Source organism: Rosa rugosa, chromosome 6, assembly GCF_958449725.1.
Source record: "Rosa rugosa chromosome 6, drRosRugo1.1, whole genome shotgun sequence".
NCBI classification, from domain to species: domain Eukaryota; kingdom Viridiplantae; phylum Streptophyta; class Magnoliopsida; order Rosales; family Rosaceae; genus Rosa; species Rosa rugosa.
Window position 1 is genome coordinate 30979222 of NC_084825.1, and position 16508 is coordinate 30995729.

Sequence of the window (16508 nt, forward strand, 5' to 3'; positions counted from 1 at the left end):
TTTACGGCGTTTTTCCGAAATGCCGTAAAAGACCTCACCAGAACGCCGTGAAAGACATAAAAGAGCGCCGTGAAAGAGTTTTAGAAATTCTTAATTTCGATTTTCAAATACAAAGAGCGCCGTAAATGACCAAATATGTGCGCCGTAATTGATATCAAAAGTATGCCGTGATTGATCTCAAAAGCATGCCGTGAAAGACAACAATGAACGCCGTAAAAGGGTTTAGAGATTTTTTATTTCATTTTGAAATAACAAAGCACGCCGTAATTGATGTTAGAAGCACGCCGTAATTGTAATTTGAGGCACGCCGTAAATGTGGTTGTAGGATATATTTACAGCATGTAATATTTGCACCGATTTTTTTTTCCTGTAAATTTTGTGATACCATTTCAAAATCTATATAAATCTATCAAAATCTATATAAATCTATACAATTTATTGAGATGAAAAGCGAGATAACAAACTGCAATATCACATTACAAAATGTGAATTAATATGCCAACAACAATATTGTATAAAAACAACTTAATTAAACCAACAATTTATCATTACCGTCCTAAAATGTAAAACATTCTAGATTAACAAAGAGCATCCTAGATCAAAATCTTGAATCACTATAGCAATAGCATTGAAGACCCTTCCAAAGACGAACAACCAGAAGTTCATCATCACTGGATAGCTGGCTTTTCAACCCCATGATTGACAATGCTCTGAAATAAAAAAGCAGACGAATTAGTAAAAATAAATTGGAAGCAAATAACCTCCAGGAAATAACATACTCTAAGCATTAATCAACATGTACTTTAAAATCCATGTAAATACTCTAAGCATTAATCAACATGTACTTTGAAATCTGCAGGAGAGCAAAAAATCACCCTCAAAAGAACCAACAAGCAACTCAACAGAAGTTTAACGGCAGCAACTAAATAACAGAAATAAAAAAGTTGACATCAGCTACACAAGGCAGATTCCAAACATTCAAGACATGAAAGGTTCTTTTTTTTCGTTCATAAAGTGACACGGGGGGAAAATCCTATGCACCGAATGCCTCACATAGCCGGCGGGCCTTGTCACAATGGTGATGCAAGACCTATACCAGATGTAAAAAAGATGAGTCAAAAATAGACATCCATTGGAAAAAAGAAGACTGTATTCAGTGGAATACTATGCCTAGACAAGAAATACTTACCAATTTAAATCATGGAACTTTTATAAGAATGCAAGGGCTCCGTTTAAGAACCAGAAAGAACTAAGAAGCAAAGACTAAGCATCAAATTCTTTGTAAACAGATAACAATGAGAGCTGGAAATTCATAAAAGTAAATCAAAGAACTCAGACTCAAATTGAAAGACATAATCAATTCAATAAACAGAGCAGAGGAGAAACTATACCTTTGGATGGGAAGAGTTTGAGAGAAGGATATGAACAAGTAGAGAGAGACTTTGGGAAAGGAAGAGATTAAGAAAGAAGTTAAATCGTCTGATCAAGATAAATCCTTGAGTAGTGGATAAGAGGAGAGATGGTGATGGACTGAAATGATAGGAATTGGCAAATACCGAGGAGGAGTTGCGCGCAGAGAGTGAAAATAAGAAGAGTAGGAGCTGTTGCATAAAGAGAACAGCAAATGACATATGATTCTTCCAACTCCATCAAAATCCATGCCATCTCAAGCTAAACCAATTTTTCCATTCCAATTGATTATCTACCAAGTACTTCTAAAGAAAGAAAGGGTCTGACTTAGAGTGAAACGATAGAATGAGCAAATAAAATGGATTGGGCAGAATTTTCTTACAATTTCAAATATATTAAGGAAGTTGGAATAAAAGAAAATATCCTTCAGTTATACGACTGAAAGGAAAGTAATCATAATTAAAAATAGTAATATATAAAAACAATATCATATATAAGAAATCATAATATATCTTTGAAACTTGGGTCTCCACAATGAAATTATTAACTTCAACAAAATAGAATACAGAACTTTATGTAAAAAACTAAAACAATCTTTATGAATGACAAGATCGAGTAAATAATACAACTACAATGAAATCATTTTTCTTAATGAACTGGAAGAAACCTACAAATTGGCAGACTGAATACCAGTAGGCCCCTGCTTAAATATAAGAAAGAAGACCACCTACAAATTAGCAGATGGGGAAAGCCAAAATAACAACTTCAATAACTCTCTTAAAAGTGAAATTATTGTAGAGTGAGACAATTGGTAAACCCTGCAAATTCCACACTCATTGTCTGCATGACTCATATACTATAAAAGTATAAACCACACTGTTTCAAACATGCCAACCGCTAGTCCTCTAAAGCTAAATGTACAAATTTACCTAAAAACATCAGCAGCTGCCTGAGAATCAGCACCCATTGCAAGTCCAAGATCGGACCTTCTCACCAGAACCAAGAGAAATATAAGCACCTAGAATATGATCACACAAAAAAAAAAAAACAGCCATATGATCCATATGATAGAATCCATACAAATTAAATTGGGTCTAAATTTCCTTTCAAATGGGTGATTATAAAAACAAAAACAAAAAAAGAAAGATTGGTAATTTATAGGACTCACTATCTTCCCCTGCTTGAACCATTCATCAGAAGGGCTTGGTCCATATGAATACTTTCCTGTCAAAAACTTACCCACTTCCTCAGTTACTAGTACTGAAAAACTTGGAAAGGCCATTTAGCAAATAAAAGAGGTAGTGGAAAAGAGAATAGACACCTCCACTGAAAGAGAAGCCATCACCCACTTGATAATCAACATCTATGTAATAATCCTACCACAAAAACATGGTAACAAATCAATCAGATGTACGATCACATATCTTAAGGACCCCAAACGCTTGACCACCTCCAAATAACTAAACATATAGACCAATCAGAAACCCTAACCTATGAAATCAAACCAAACCAAAAGCGAAAGGGAAGGTACTCACCAGCCCCGAGTTGAGTTTGATAGACGGCCCGAGAGCACCGTCAGCGAACAGAAGTCATATCTCCACCGCAGCTTTCTCTATTGCAAAAACTACTTCAACCCCTAAAACCCAAACAAATACAACAAAATTAATCCAAAAACTGAACCACAGAGATAGAGATAGGGAAGCGGCGATGAGATAAAACCTCAAAATCCCTAAAAACCACCAAGTTTGAAGCTTTTGATTGAAAAATTAGATAAGGTAAATACAAACAGAGAAAGAAAGAGAAAGAGATAGCGGCCGGAGTACCTGAGAGAGGACGGAGAGAGAAGCAATTGATGCATACACGTCTGGCGTTGGAAGCCTCGAAGGGCCGCGCATAGCAAAGAAGAGAGAGAGAGACCCCAACTGAATTTGGGAGAGACATATTCACTCACCTAATGACAGGATTATTGGCTTCGGCCTTTAGATCGATGGGATGGCATCGAGCGAGGATGAAGAGAAGAAGAGGAAACGAGACGAGAGATGGAGAGTCTGAAGAGATCCGGGTTTGGCCTGAGTTTTTATCTTTTAAAAAAAAATGTCAGAGTAAAAAGGTTTGGTGGGAAATTAGAATTTAGCTAAAAATGGCTGAGCGGGATTGTTAAGAAACACATCATTTACGGCACACGTGAAAAGCACGCCGTAAAAGATAAAAAATTAGTCTTTTACAGCGCACAAAAAAAGTATGTCGTAAATGTAATATGTCATTTACGGCGCACATGAAAAGCACGCCGTAAAAGACAAAAAATGGACGTCTTTTACGGCGCACAAAAAAACATGCCGTAAATGACCGTCTTTTACGGCGCACACGATATGCACGCCGTAATTTGCGTGTCGTAAAAGACAAGTTTTCTAGTAGTGTAGGTTTGGGAGATGGAAAATGAGTTTTCTGATTTTTTTTCACCAAGTGTGGGAAAGCACGGGGCCGGTTCTAGGTCTATTAAAAGATAGATAAGTTTTAGTTCAGCCAAAAACAGGTTTTTGTCCACACAAGAAGAAATAATTTCTTCATTTACTCAGACAACAGAATTCTGTTGTCTGAGTTTTCTAAATTACAACAAACTTGAAAAAATTGATCTAGTATTGATTTTGATACTATTTAGACAACAGAAATAGTTAAAACTGTCGTCTGAAGACGTTCAAAAAAATCAGACAACAGAAAAAACCTCTTCTGTCGTCTGAGGGGTATGGTCTGAAGCATTTTTTGGTATAGTGCAAGAAACCAACTAGTCATGCAATTTAACAATCTCTTCCGAAGCAAAGCTAAATTACACAACCTTTATACCATTCAAATCTTCCGGTCAAGATATTAGAGAAGATAGCGAAAAAAAGAGCTCTGCTAGGGTTTTGTCTTCTTGTCTTCTGGGTGGCCTTCATCATCAAATGGAAAGATCCATGGCAAGGATTCGATCAATTTAATTGCCAAGAACCGCAGTCTCTTTGATTGGTCATTGTCAATTAGGTACGTGCTCTTGGCCTTTTTACTTTATTTGGTTGCAAACTTGCAATTCACGCTTTCAATTGATAGTCAATTAATCTTCTTACTTGATGGGTTAATTTCATCTTTCTCTGTTTATGGGTTCTATTTGGCTACTTTGATTAATGATGGGTTCTCCAGTTCTCCTTCAATATGGTGTTGTATGATATTGGGTTTTTGAGCAACTATTTTGCATAATGATTTTGGCAAAACTATTGACTTTGTGGACTACTGTAATGCTGTTTTGAGTTATGATATTAATTATTTAATTCTTGACTAACCTTATTGATTGGTGTTTGAAGGAAGCTTGCCCACAGAACTATTCTATATTCTGGATTACCAACCTTGATGATCATGAAATTAACTCTGGTGGAATCTTTTTGTTGTGGAATAAGAGGTTTAATATTTGGGTTATAACTAGCTAGGCATCCTAGACATATACATTGTTCTGTTCACGAGGCTAATACTAATAGTGCTTGGCTTATTACTTTTCTTTGTTTGTTTCTCATAAAGAACCTATGCATAGACTATTTGTTACTGGTACAAATTAAATATTCTGATTTGAAAAGCTTAACTGCAGTTTGGTACTATACAAGTTATTTTTGCTGTGTCATTTAGATTTTGAAATGAATTTGCTTATAATAGCTGTTTTCTTTAATGGTCATTGGACATGAGAAAAAGCTTAACTTAGCTTCCTATTTGTGGCCCTTCTGTATTTGCAGGTTAGAGAATCTGGTATTCTGGTATCTCAAAGTATCTCCTTTTTTTTGGCTGTGATTGTAGACATCTTGGAGATAACGTACTTAGGTAAGAATGCTTTAGGTGAATACAATGAGTGTTTTCCAGTAGTTATATAATGAGTATCTCCTACTTACTTTTTTCTTTCTTCTTCTCTATTTATTTTATGTTTCAGAATTACAGAAACTATTTGTCTTCTAAAACCTAGCATAATCATAAAATAAATATCTATTTTTATATGGGTTGTTTCATTGCAGGTAGCAAATTAGTGTTGTTTAAGTCCTACTAACACATCAATCGTACAATGGAAAGGTAGAGTTTTCATTTACAGGGTTTACTTTTTTATGGCATAATTTTTCTTTGTAATACATTTTATGGCATATCTTTGAATATATGAATGTGTTAGTTGGTCTTTCACTATGTGCATCCTAAGTTGTAAAAAAAGTAAATAGATATAGTACGTTACTCATTTTTTGTATTGATATTCATTGTTGATGTCTACTGTGCATATTCTTGTTTAGATTAATATTGTGACACTTGCTAATACTTAGTGAATTATTTTCTTATTTTTTATTGTTGGTTAGTAGGATGTTGACAAGAAGAGGAAATTATCAATAGCAAGTCAGCCACAACCAGACTCTCAGCCATGCACTCTGATAAGTTATTATGGGGAGAGGATTATCATGTATATTAGTTATTACCATGTATATTAGTTATTACCTGATATATAGCAGCAAACATTTAAACACACACACACACACACACACACATATATATATATATATATATATATATATATATATATATATATATATATATATTATATTTGCATAGTTATGAAAGTATTTAGTTTGTTTATGTTAGTTGGTGTAGTGGAAAAAAATTGATATAATGCCTTTGTTTATCACTAGATTATCCATAATAATAGAATTTTTTTGTTAAAAAAAAGTTCTCTTTAATTTCCTCAAAAAATAAAAGTTCTATTTAATAGCCGACAAACTAGATTTGTTTCCTGTTATCATTCAATAATTTATTGAAAATTAAAATTAAATTTGAAAAAAAAATTAAAATTTAAAAATAAAAGGAGACGAACTGAGTTTTGTCCCCTATTCCTCTCATTGCGCTATATATAGTTAACTTTCCCGCCAATCTCAGAAAATTAGGGATGAAATTTTATTGAATATGGGACAATATTAATTTCTTCTCCAAATGCAATAGGAGACGAAATTTATCAACCGTTGCCATTAATAATTGGGGACGACCATTAGGAGACGACTTTTGCCACAAAACGGTTCCGTCTCAAAATTTTTTGGGGGACGAATTCTCAACTTTTGGAGACAAACTGATTTTGTCCCTGAATGGGTTTTCTCTAGTAGTGATCCTAAATGGCCTATAGTGCCGTGAGCCTAAATTCTTCCGGAACCTAAACTCACAACATCATGATTTAATATCAATTGGTAAGAAATTCAAGCAACTTAGTTCTTCCCGTAGGAATAAGCTAAGCCACCACCTATTTAGCTACACATGCTCACGGAATCAAGAGTTTATCAAGTTCATGTTTCCGATTCATTAATTTCCTAAAGCATGCTTCTAGGTGATAAATCTATGAACATACTTAGGATACATGAAAGTATAGTAGCCAAATGATTCAAAACATGCATAAACATTAAAGAACATAGGAATTACATTGTTTTGTGCACAAGTTAGCCCTAGCCCCAAATTCAACTACTCACAACTCATATTTACACAACTACAAGCCATAAACATCATAAATAACAAATAAAAGAGAGCAAGGAGTGGAGAACAAGTGATATACCCATGGGTTTGACTCTTTTTGGAGCCAAACCAAAAGCACAAGATGTCTCCCTTGCCTCCTAGATGCTATATGAGAAGAGAAATGCTTCAAAGTATAGGGATTTCAGTTTCTATAACACAAATCACTATACAAATCCACAAAATCTCAAGAACAAAGTAAGAACAAGGCTTGAATGTGTGAGAAACAAGAGAAGTGATTGATCAAAGTGTGTAGAAACTTCGGTTTTGGTGAAACCCAAGTGGCTACACACCTTTCTCTTACACAAAACTCAAAGAACTATGTACAAAGTATGAAAAACTAATCTAAAACTAGAGAAAATAGAGATTTTGATGCTCCAAAATGAGAGAGCCAAGGGGGTGCACGGTTTTGGGGAGAGAGAATGGGCTATTTAAAGGCCAATTAAGGCAATCCAAATCAAGGGTGGAGATCAAAAGGAATGAAGGGCTAGATGTGATTGACAAATGTGTAAGCACAAATTATGGATCTAGTCTTTGACTCCATATAGAAATGACTTATAATGCCCATAAATATTTTGGTGGAGGAGAAAAAGTAAGGGTATAAGGGTCATGTGTAAGGGAAAGGTAATAAATGGGAGACAAATTTGTAAAGTGTAAGAATTGGATCATTTTTCATCATTCAAATTTTGAATTTCAAAATAACCTAGACCTAAAGTCTCTAACCCTAATCAGCCCTTCCATGTCCTCCGCACATGTTCTCGGCCGGCCAACTCTGCCGGAAATGTCGGGAATCCGGCGTTGACCACTGTTGACCCTTTTTTGTCCGTTTGCGCACTTTCTTCTCCTATATTCCTTCAATTGAATCTCCACCGAGACTTCAGAATTGGCCTCCGACCTCTTCATACGAAATGTTCCTACATGAGTGTAGATCATCCTGGTAAAATTTTCAGAGCTTATTTCACCGTGGTTTGGTCCGAAATGCTGCCGGAATCCGTACAGTTCCGGTTTTGCAATTTTCATCTTCTAGTACAGAAAATTGGACCGATCTTCTGAAGGTCTTCCACTCTGAACTAGCTCTTACACTCTTCATAAAAAATTATCCTTAGGATGTCTAGAATGGATCTGGAAAGTTTCAACTCATTCGGAGTTCATTTGGTCAGTCTTCTGATCCTTCTTCCTTGCATAGCTCAGTTTCTCCTAGCCGGAATAGGAAAATGTGCTAAAGTTGAGTTTTTAGGGCATTTCCAAGCTTTTCCATTATTTCCTAGCATGATAAGGAAAACATAATAAATATATATAAATAAACACAAAGGTTAAGCAAAAATGCAAGATTAGGGGAATAATTACTAGGTAATTATGGACCTAACAAAATACCTACTTACACTTTGCTTGTCCTCAAGCAAAAACATAAACTAAATTAGCACAAACAAGCTAAAAGACATACTTGCATCCTTGGTGAATTTAACCATTTCCCTTAGGCCCCGTTTGGTTCGCAGGAATGTCAAAATTGGAAAAGGATTTATTTTCCTTTCCAGATGGATATGGAATGGAATATGTTTTGGTATTTCCATGTGAGTGTTTGGAATATTACTAGAAATTAAATTTTGGAATTAATTTTTCATTTCTATTGTAGTGTCTGGTAAGTCATAAGAATGGAATATGAAATTATAATTTTCAATAACACCCTTTTACTAATTAAAGTACAGCAATTTATAAGGAATATTGGTGGGGAATATAAATTTTTAGAGGGATAATTAATGTAATTTTGCCTTTGACAGTGGGAAATGGAAATAGAATACCACCCCTGACTAGGTAATTCTATTCAGGCTTTATGAGGGAGTCAATTTCCAGTCAAATCTTATTTTTTATTTCCTTTCCAATCTTTAATTACAACCAAACGGAACATCTGAATGGAAAATGAAATTAATTCCCATTCCATACCATAATTTCCTGCCATCCAAACGGGGCCTTAGAGAACCATGACTTAGTGGAATGACTTTCAATTAAGCAAGCTTAGAAACCAAATTTTCAAAATGCAAAGCTAATAATTGGATTTGGAAAGTCATGCTCAACAAAATAGATTGAATGCATGCATATGCCATGTGTGCCACCGTAAATGATTCACATGGGATTAACTTGAACCGCATTTGTCTAACCATCAAATTCACATGGATATCACTCATTTTCACACAAACGTTTAATGGTTAGTGTTTGCACTCAAAAGCAATTCAATTGACATGCTTTCCATAGGCTTGCTCTTTCATCTTTTCTCCACATGATCATTGCATGAGTTCTCTTGGATCACAAGGTCTTTTATTTAGACTGTAATGGGGCTTAGGTGAGGGGTTAATGAAATGGAGGGAAAGGAAATTACAAATTCTAAGCCTCCTAGTAAGTAATTCTCTTGTTGAGTTCCTCTTTCTCTAAGACTCTAGGTGCTTTGTAAAACCTTCTTTTTCTTTTCCACAAACCTAAACTAAAGGACTACAAAAAACTATTATTCCCCTTTTGTACAACCCACACTCTTTTTGTATTTTTTTTCTTTCTCACACTTTTTTTTTTTCAACACTTTTCTATTTATTTTATTTTTTTTCTATTTTCTTTTCTTTGGTGACCCTAGTCCATAATATTGACTTGGACTAATTGATTTTAGTTGTGAAACTCATATTAGTATATCAGACAGCACAAACCTTTACATGTACTCACGAGACTGAAGATGAACCTCCTAGACCTCTGATTGCACCAACAAACGCATAATTTTTTCCCATTTGAATCCGTTGGTAGTCAAGGTCACCTTATATTAATTAGCTTGACCGCTTTTAAACATTCACATTCCACAATAAGGGGCCGAAAATAACCTTCCAGAACAAACTGAAGTCCATTATTGATAGAATGATAGCAAACAATTCGATCAAGAGCAAGAATAGAGATGTTTCAAGCTTCTTGCTTAGGAAATAGCAATGGCTCTGATTTGAAGGCCTTCATGACTTTGAATAACCCCCCACTGAAAAGACCATGCCAGTTAGACGTCGACCCATGTCTTGTACTGCTTGATTTGTCCCAACATGTGATGACACGATCGACCAAAGCATCGATCGATTAATATTACTACGAGATAACCCATGCAAGACTTGGTTTCTTTGAGAACCAAGCAAATCAAATCACAAAGACTTGATTGAACTAATTTACAGTAGTACAGACTACAGAACTATATGAATCATACGGCATGCCCGGCATCTGCGAGAGCGCAATCTTCTTGAATTCAATTCTCTTACGTATTTACTTACTATGGTTGTCAAGCGTACGTGGCCCAAAATTATAACTTATTTTCGCTTTAACTAATTTTGATTCTTGTTTTATAGAGCATTTAACAAAAAAAAAAAAAAATTAAGTCCTGGGACCCCTATGAGTTACAGAGTTAACAATCAAAACTCTTAGTTTACAGATGCTTCCTTGCTTTAAATGTAACTTCAGGTAGTTTCTATCATACAATTTATGATTAATAGACTATCGAACTTTATCTTAGAGCTTTAATTTGCAGGTAAGGTGCAGCTAAGTTGGTCAAGTATAAGAGTTGCTTCACCTAGGCTGAACCAAGCGTGTTGTTTGCTTAATCACTCTCACTAGCTACTCACGGCCAGTTCTTTCTGTGAATATGCTTTGAATCAAAGCAAAAACAAAGTGAATCATATTGATTAAAGACTAAATGCACTTCACTTATGAAAGCAATGTCTTTGCTTAACTAGGAGATCACTGACTAATTGAAACAGTTAGTGCACCTACATAGACCCACAAGTAGTGTTGAGATCTCAACTATTGAGGAAGTAAGTCTAAAAGATAAAAAGGGACAAATAAAACTCAAAAAGCAGTTTGTTCCATGATTTATTGGAATGCTATAAATAATAAAGTTTGAGAAAATCATTCATGCATAATGGTTAATTATTTGATTTCTTACTCAAACTAACTTTAAGCCAAGTGAGACGTTTTCATAAATTATGTTTTTTCTTTTTTCTGTTTTTAACTTTAACAAAGAGTTAGAAGATCACACAACTCAAATGCATAATACTATATAATAGTTTTGAGAAAGTGCAGCATGTTTGATTTTCTACTCAAACTAATTCTAAGCCGAGTGACACGTTTCCACTTGAAATCACACTTTTTTTTTTTTTTTGTTAAGGTAATGTAAGATCATAGACTCGTTTCTAACAAATTAAAATCTTTTGTTTTGTCAATATGAAGCTACCTAATTAACTTTTTCTCAAGGAAAACAGACAGCAGATTTAAAATAGTTAGACGAGGGTATGTATGTGGATGTGAGTTCGTTTTTTTTTTTTTTTTTTTTCAAAAACAAGTTAGTAGTTGATGACCGTGTGTCTGTGTAGATTAATGAGTTGGAAGTTCAATTGAATAATTGATACTCTAACCGACACTCAGAACAAGCATAAATAATTTATAGATAAACATTCGTTTCTTCATTGACTCCATCTATCTGTGGATTGAAATATATAAAAATAAACTCTAGAAAATGAAATTATATATCTAGTCAACTATCAGTACGGTTTTGATGAACAAAAATTATCCGTACATTATGTATAGAATTTACGTGAGGAATATTCTGTCTTTGGATATATCAAAAATAGAACGAAATTAGGTTTAAAAAATTATCTATAATTAATGATAATTACTTATAATGTGTGGAAAAAGCTGCTCGAACCAACCGACAGACAAGGAGAAGCATTGGCTTTGTTTCTTGGCTTGCAATTGAAGCGATATGAATAGGTATATGGCAGTTAGAACCACTAAACTCCCTTCTCTATAGAGAGAGAGCCTTACCTTCTATCTCCTCTCACTACTCCTTCACTCCCTCACTCCCTCACTATATGTTTCTCCCAGAAACACACACGTGGATATGTACGGAGAGACTCGAACGGAGATGTACGTATGGTCTGGATGTACGGGCGTCCATCCCTTGTATTAAGCTTTTGACCCTCCGGCGGCGCCACCACAATAGCAGAAAGAGTCTCTCACCTCCCACTTGTCGCCACCTGCTCACTTTCTCATCCACAAAATTCAATCCGAGCCAACACTTCAACTAAAAACCAGGACTCAGTAAGCCTAGCCTCTTATTTTTTTTTTTTTTTTTTTTTTTTACCCCACAACACCTCTAACACTTCAAACAATCAAAGTCCTCTCACCCTTCTGCATACCTCTCCTGCATATATACCTACCCTCTCTTTCTTTCTCCATCCTTTTTTTTCCTTTTTTCTTTTTTTAATTTTTATTTTATTTTCTGGTCTTATGTGAATTCGGCCTTGTAAATTTTCATGGCTCTGATTGTTGACCAGCAATCAAACTTCAAACACTTCTGTAAAATCTGCAAGAAAGGATTCGGGTGTGGAAGAGCGCTGGGAGGGCACATGAGGGCGCATGGAATCGGCGATGAGAGCGGTCAGATTGACGACGACGACGACCCGCCCAGCGATTGGGAGGACAAAATCGGCGGAGGCAACAACGTGCCTTCTACCAACAACAAATGCATGTACGCCTTAAGAACAAACCCTAATCGCTTGAAGACTTGCCGGAATTGCGAAAATTGTGGCAAGGAGTTCTTATCCTGGAAATCATTTCTCGAACACGGAAAATGCAGTAGCTCCGTCGATGCAGCGGAGTCTTTGGTCTCATCACCGGATTACGAAGACGACAGGAGAGGGTGCAGCGGGTGGTCTAAAAGAAAGAGATCCTTGAGAGCAAAAGTGGGTACGTTTGGTAATTCACATTGCCCATCAAGTGAGGAAGAAGATCTAGCCAACTGCTTAATGATGTTATCTAATGCAACCGTTGATCCTATGGAAGCTGAACCAGAAGAATCTTGTGCTTCAGCTAGCAAAGAAGAAGAACGAATTAGAAACCCTATGAATAATTATATGGCTCCGATTTCCCGTGGGGTGGTCGTAGACAACAACAAGGCAAAAGGGATCGCTAATAAAGGTTTGTTCGAATGCAAAGCATGCAAGAAAGTTTTTAATTCTCATCAAGCCTTGGGTGGTCATAGGGCCAGCCACAAGAAGGTTAAGGGCTGCTTTGCTGCCCGCCTCGACCACCTCGAAGATAGTATGGCAGACGACGACGTCATTACCCACGAAGAGTTCTTCCCATCGAAACCAAACTCAAGTTTACAGTTCGACCACGGGTCTAATGGCCCATCGTCAGCCTATACCTCCAAGAGAAAATCGAAGGTACACGAGTGCTCCATATGCCACCGGATTTTCTCTTCGGGGCAGGCGTTGGGCGGGCACAAGCGGTGTCATTGGATCACGTCTAACGCAGCCCCGGACACGTCGACTTTGGCCAAGTTCCATGAGTTTCAAGAAAGCATGGAGCAGCAAATGATGAACCAGCAAAGGCCTAAGTTTGATACCACTTCTGATCCACTCGATCTCAAGCTTGATCTAAACCTTCCCGCTCCCGCTGCGGATGAGAATGGCGGAGGAGGAGGAAGAAGAGATCGTCCGATTACAACTCCAAATCCATCAAGCCTAGAGGTGTCTACAGATTTTTTTTTACAGTCTTGGGTGGGGACAAAAGAGGAGGACAATCCCCATCATCGTCTTCACTCCCACAACCAAATTGACAACGACAACAACATTATTAACAACGACGAATATAATGTTGATAACAACAATAATAGCAGTGGTTCAATGCAGAATGTGGTGGATGAAGCAGACAGTAAGGTAAAGTTAGCAAAGCTAAGTGAACTAAAGGATATCAACACAAGTGGGAGTTCCTCGCCATGGTTGCAAGTGGGGCTTGGTTCAACAACTAATGTTGCAGCTGACCCGTAATTATTTTGATCATGTCCAGGACTGTGAGATTTTCTAATTTCTCTCACTCTCTTTTTCTTCTTTATATATTTTGTACGTATTAATCAAGAAACTGTAATTATCAACTCGACAAGCTCATCATATATAGTCCCCATATATATATTCTTGTTACAAATGTACTTACTTTTTTCAATGTACATTTTTTTTTTGGGGTCATCAGGAACCCTACATTTATTTGTTCCAGCAGAGAGAAAAACAAGGTAAGTGCACTAGCTATCACTGGATCAGAGTACTTATATTCCACTTCGGGTTCAGGCATGTTATAATTTTGTTGTATTAAAATGCTGTTTCCTATTACATAATTATCTTGTTGATCGAAAAAGCTTCAAAGTCATTGTTATTTTGGATTTTTGTGTGTGTGTGTGTAACGAAATTCAACTACGTATACCACACACTGCTTAGGATTTCCTAGAGAAGAAGATAACTTTCCAGAGTAAAAATTAACTGGGATAAATTGTGATGGATCCTGTGAAGCAGCGTTGCAAGTGATCCTATGTTTCGTACAATACTGTGAATATTATCTCCCTAACTAATGAATTTGGAGAACTGGACATGGATTGTAGTCCATAATCAAATCCAGTTTGTTAGAAAATATCTCTACGCGTCAGAATTGTTTGAGAGCTAGCTTTATGATTGACAAAACTTTCCTATTCACTTGTGACTTGTGCTAAACCACCAGATGATCGTAACTGTACATATTAGTCAAACTGGTTTTGATCAGCAAAGCTACGAGCATAATTGAAGCCTGCGAACAAGTAGTTCTTGTTTTCAACGCGCTTATTCAAAGTCATTTAGTAGATCCACTTTGTTATAATTTTAGTATTAGAACGAACATCCTTAATTAAGGTTTAGGGTTTGGTACACTTAAGAGATACCATGTAGAGCTCCGGATTTTGAATACATTTTATTCATGCATGTATATAATATGTGTATAGTATTCTTATTTTCGTTGCACCTGACACACACACTAACCCAATATTACATGTCGGTAGATTGTGAATTTACGATGCACGTTATAACATGTCTTTTTACATGATCAATTGTTTCGATTGGTAGGTTCAACAAGAGATCGAACATCGAACATATATATATATATGATTAACATTAATTAGAATCAACTTACTAAGCAGATCACTAAGTTGCAGAGACTACTAATCAGTTAGCTGCATATGCTTATCCAGAAAAGGAAAAGCTAGCTCCACTTGCGCTATACCCCAACTTCTTTGTAGAAAGGTCTAGCTAAAAACCACTGTCCTCCTCTAGTCTCTTCAACCACAGACGAGTTTAAAAAAAAAAAAAAAAAAATCAAAAGATTTCACTTTTACCCTCATGGTGACTCGAACCACAGACGAGTTAACTTTCTAAGAAATCCATGCGCACCATATTTTAAACGTGCAACCAACTACTCTATATATATGCTCACATGGGAAATTCATGATTTTTCTTTAATTTCTAGAGCTTAATCATTAAGGACTTAGTAACCAATAGAGCACTCTAGGCTAGTTAGTGCTTGTTAAAATACATTGTTTTAGTGGAGAGGACTCTTATAATTATCTCAGGAAGTTCTGTTAATGCAACTTGGGGTATAGGCACCAGGTCAGCCCATGTATTCTGCGGTTTCATTAATCAAGACTTGAGGGCAGCCACACTAAACCTTATTTAAAAAAATATAAAATAAAAAGAGTTCTTGGTTGCCTCTCATTTTTATTTCAGGGCCGGCATTGAGGACAATAACTCAAGGGAGTGGATCCTCTCCTGAACTCGTGTTTTACCTGACATTCCTAAGCTTTCAACAACAAAATGACACGTGTATAAGATGCATCGAACTGCTCATATTGATTTTTCTCACTACTTTTAATTTATTTTTTCAATCCTTCCTTTGACGCTATGACCAAGTACTTGCTTCTTCGTCTTCTTCAAGTTCAAACCCAGACTTTTTCAACTCCTCGTCAAAAATCAATCGAGCTTTAACACAATTGAAAGAAACCCAATTGAGATTTTCACATATTAACACAAACCCAGTTGAAATTTTCACATATTAATAGGAACCTACTGAGATTTCACACATTAACAGAAACTCAATTGAGGTTTAACATAATTAAAAGAACATTAGTTAAGAGGGGGAGTTGCTGGTGTTGCGGTCGACCGAGAAGTTCCGATCATCGTCATCGTAGCTGGTCCTCGGGACGTTGCTGCGTTGATGTTGAAGAAGCGAGAAACATAGGGAGCGTCATGTGCTCGTCGTCTTCATCACAATCCCAAATTCAGTCATCCCAGACAAAACCAGACCACCTCCCACGAAGCCTAGCAGTCTCTAACAAAATCCAAGCCTACCTCTTCATCTTCTTACAGTGCAGCCAGAGATCTCTGGCAATGAAGAATTGAAAGAGGCGCAGGAGAGGGGGAGAGAGAGAGAGAGAGAGATTGGCAATAGCAAAGGAAAAGTGAACTTTAGAAGGAAAATGAGAATTAAATTTCTTGCAAACCATTAGATATGACATTATACACGTGTCATAATCTACCTGAAAGCTTAGGTAGCTCAGGTAAGAAGGTAGCTCATGAGAGGAATTGTTCCCATAACTCAATAGGTCCAATCTTGGAATGGAATCTACCTAGGAAAACTGCCTACCCCTTCTCAGAAGTTAGAAGCATGACTTTTTCAACAGGAACACT

The 16508-nt window shown here is 36.3% G+C and overlaps 2 protein-coding genes across 12 annotated transcripts; one reads left to right on the top strand and one right to left on the bottom strand.

The window, feature by feature from the left end:
• Window positions 1-417: 417 nt before the first annotated feature.
• On the bottom strand, window positions 418-3780 carry LOC133717345 (uncharacterized). 11 transcript variants are annotated; one of them, XR_009849544.1, is made up of 6 exons: window positions 3234-3780; window positions 2946-3046; window positions 2579-2786; window positions 2340-2428; window positions 1190-1249; window positions 726-1090 (listed from the first exon to the last, which is right to left on the bottom strand). XR_009849544.1 is itself a non-coding variant. In XM_062144044.1 (5 exons), exons 3-5 carry the CDS (start codon window positions 2690-2692, stop codon window positions 599-601), a joined length of 315 nt encoding a protein of 104 aa, XP_062000028.1. In that variant the 5' UTR covers window positions 2693-2786; window positions 2946-3046; window positions 3234-3780; the 3' UTR covers window positions 418-598. The 11 variants fall into 11 exon arrangements, 1 of the variants encoding a protein (XP_062000028.1); XR_009849546.1 differs by lacking the exons at window positions 726-1090; window positions 1190-1249 and adding an exon at window positions 418-710 and having other exon boundaries at window positions 2340-2396; XM_062144044.1 differs by lacking the exons at window positions 726-1090; window positions 1190-1249 and adding an exon at window positions 418-710.
• Window positions 3781-12092: 8312 nt separating this feature from the next.
• LOC133717273 (zinc finger protein ZAT1-like) lies at window positions 12093-14135 on the top strand. Its single transcript, XM_062143955.1, has one exon. The coding sequence runs from the start codon at window positions 12279-12281 to the stop codon at window positions 13794-13796; it is 1518 nt and encodes a 505-aa protein (XP_061999939.1). The 5' UTR covers window positions 12093-12278; the 3' UTR covers window positions 13797-14135.
• The last annotated feature ends 2373 nt before the right edge of the window (window positions 14136-16508 follow it).

What these genes read in the sequence shown, in the direction of transcription:
- LOC133717345 (XM_062144044.1), bottom strand. Translation starts at nt 2,692, where the DNA reads ATGGCCTTTCCAAGTTTTTCAGTACTAGTAACTGAGGAAGTGGGTAAG. An exon ending in GGTTCAAGCAGGGGAAGATA is followed by an intron (nt 2,429 to 2,578) that starts GTGAGTCCTATA and finishes ATCATATTCTAG; the next exon opens with GTGCTTATATTTCTCTTGGT. An exon ending in GCAGCTGCTGATGTTTTTAG is followed by an intron (nt 711 to 2,339) that starts GTAAATTTGTAC and finishes TTTTTATTTCAG; the next exon opens with AGCATTGTCAATCATGGGGT.
- LOC133717273 (XM_062143955.1), top strand. Translation starts at nt 12,279, where the DNA reads ATGGCTCTGATTGTTGACCAGCAATCAAACTTCAAACACTTCTGTAAA.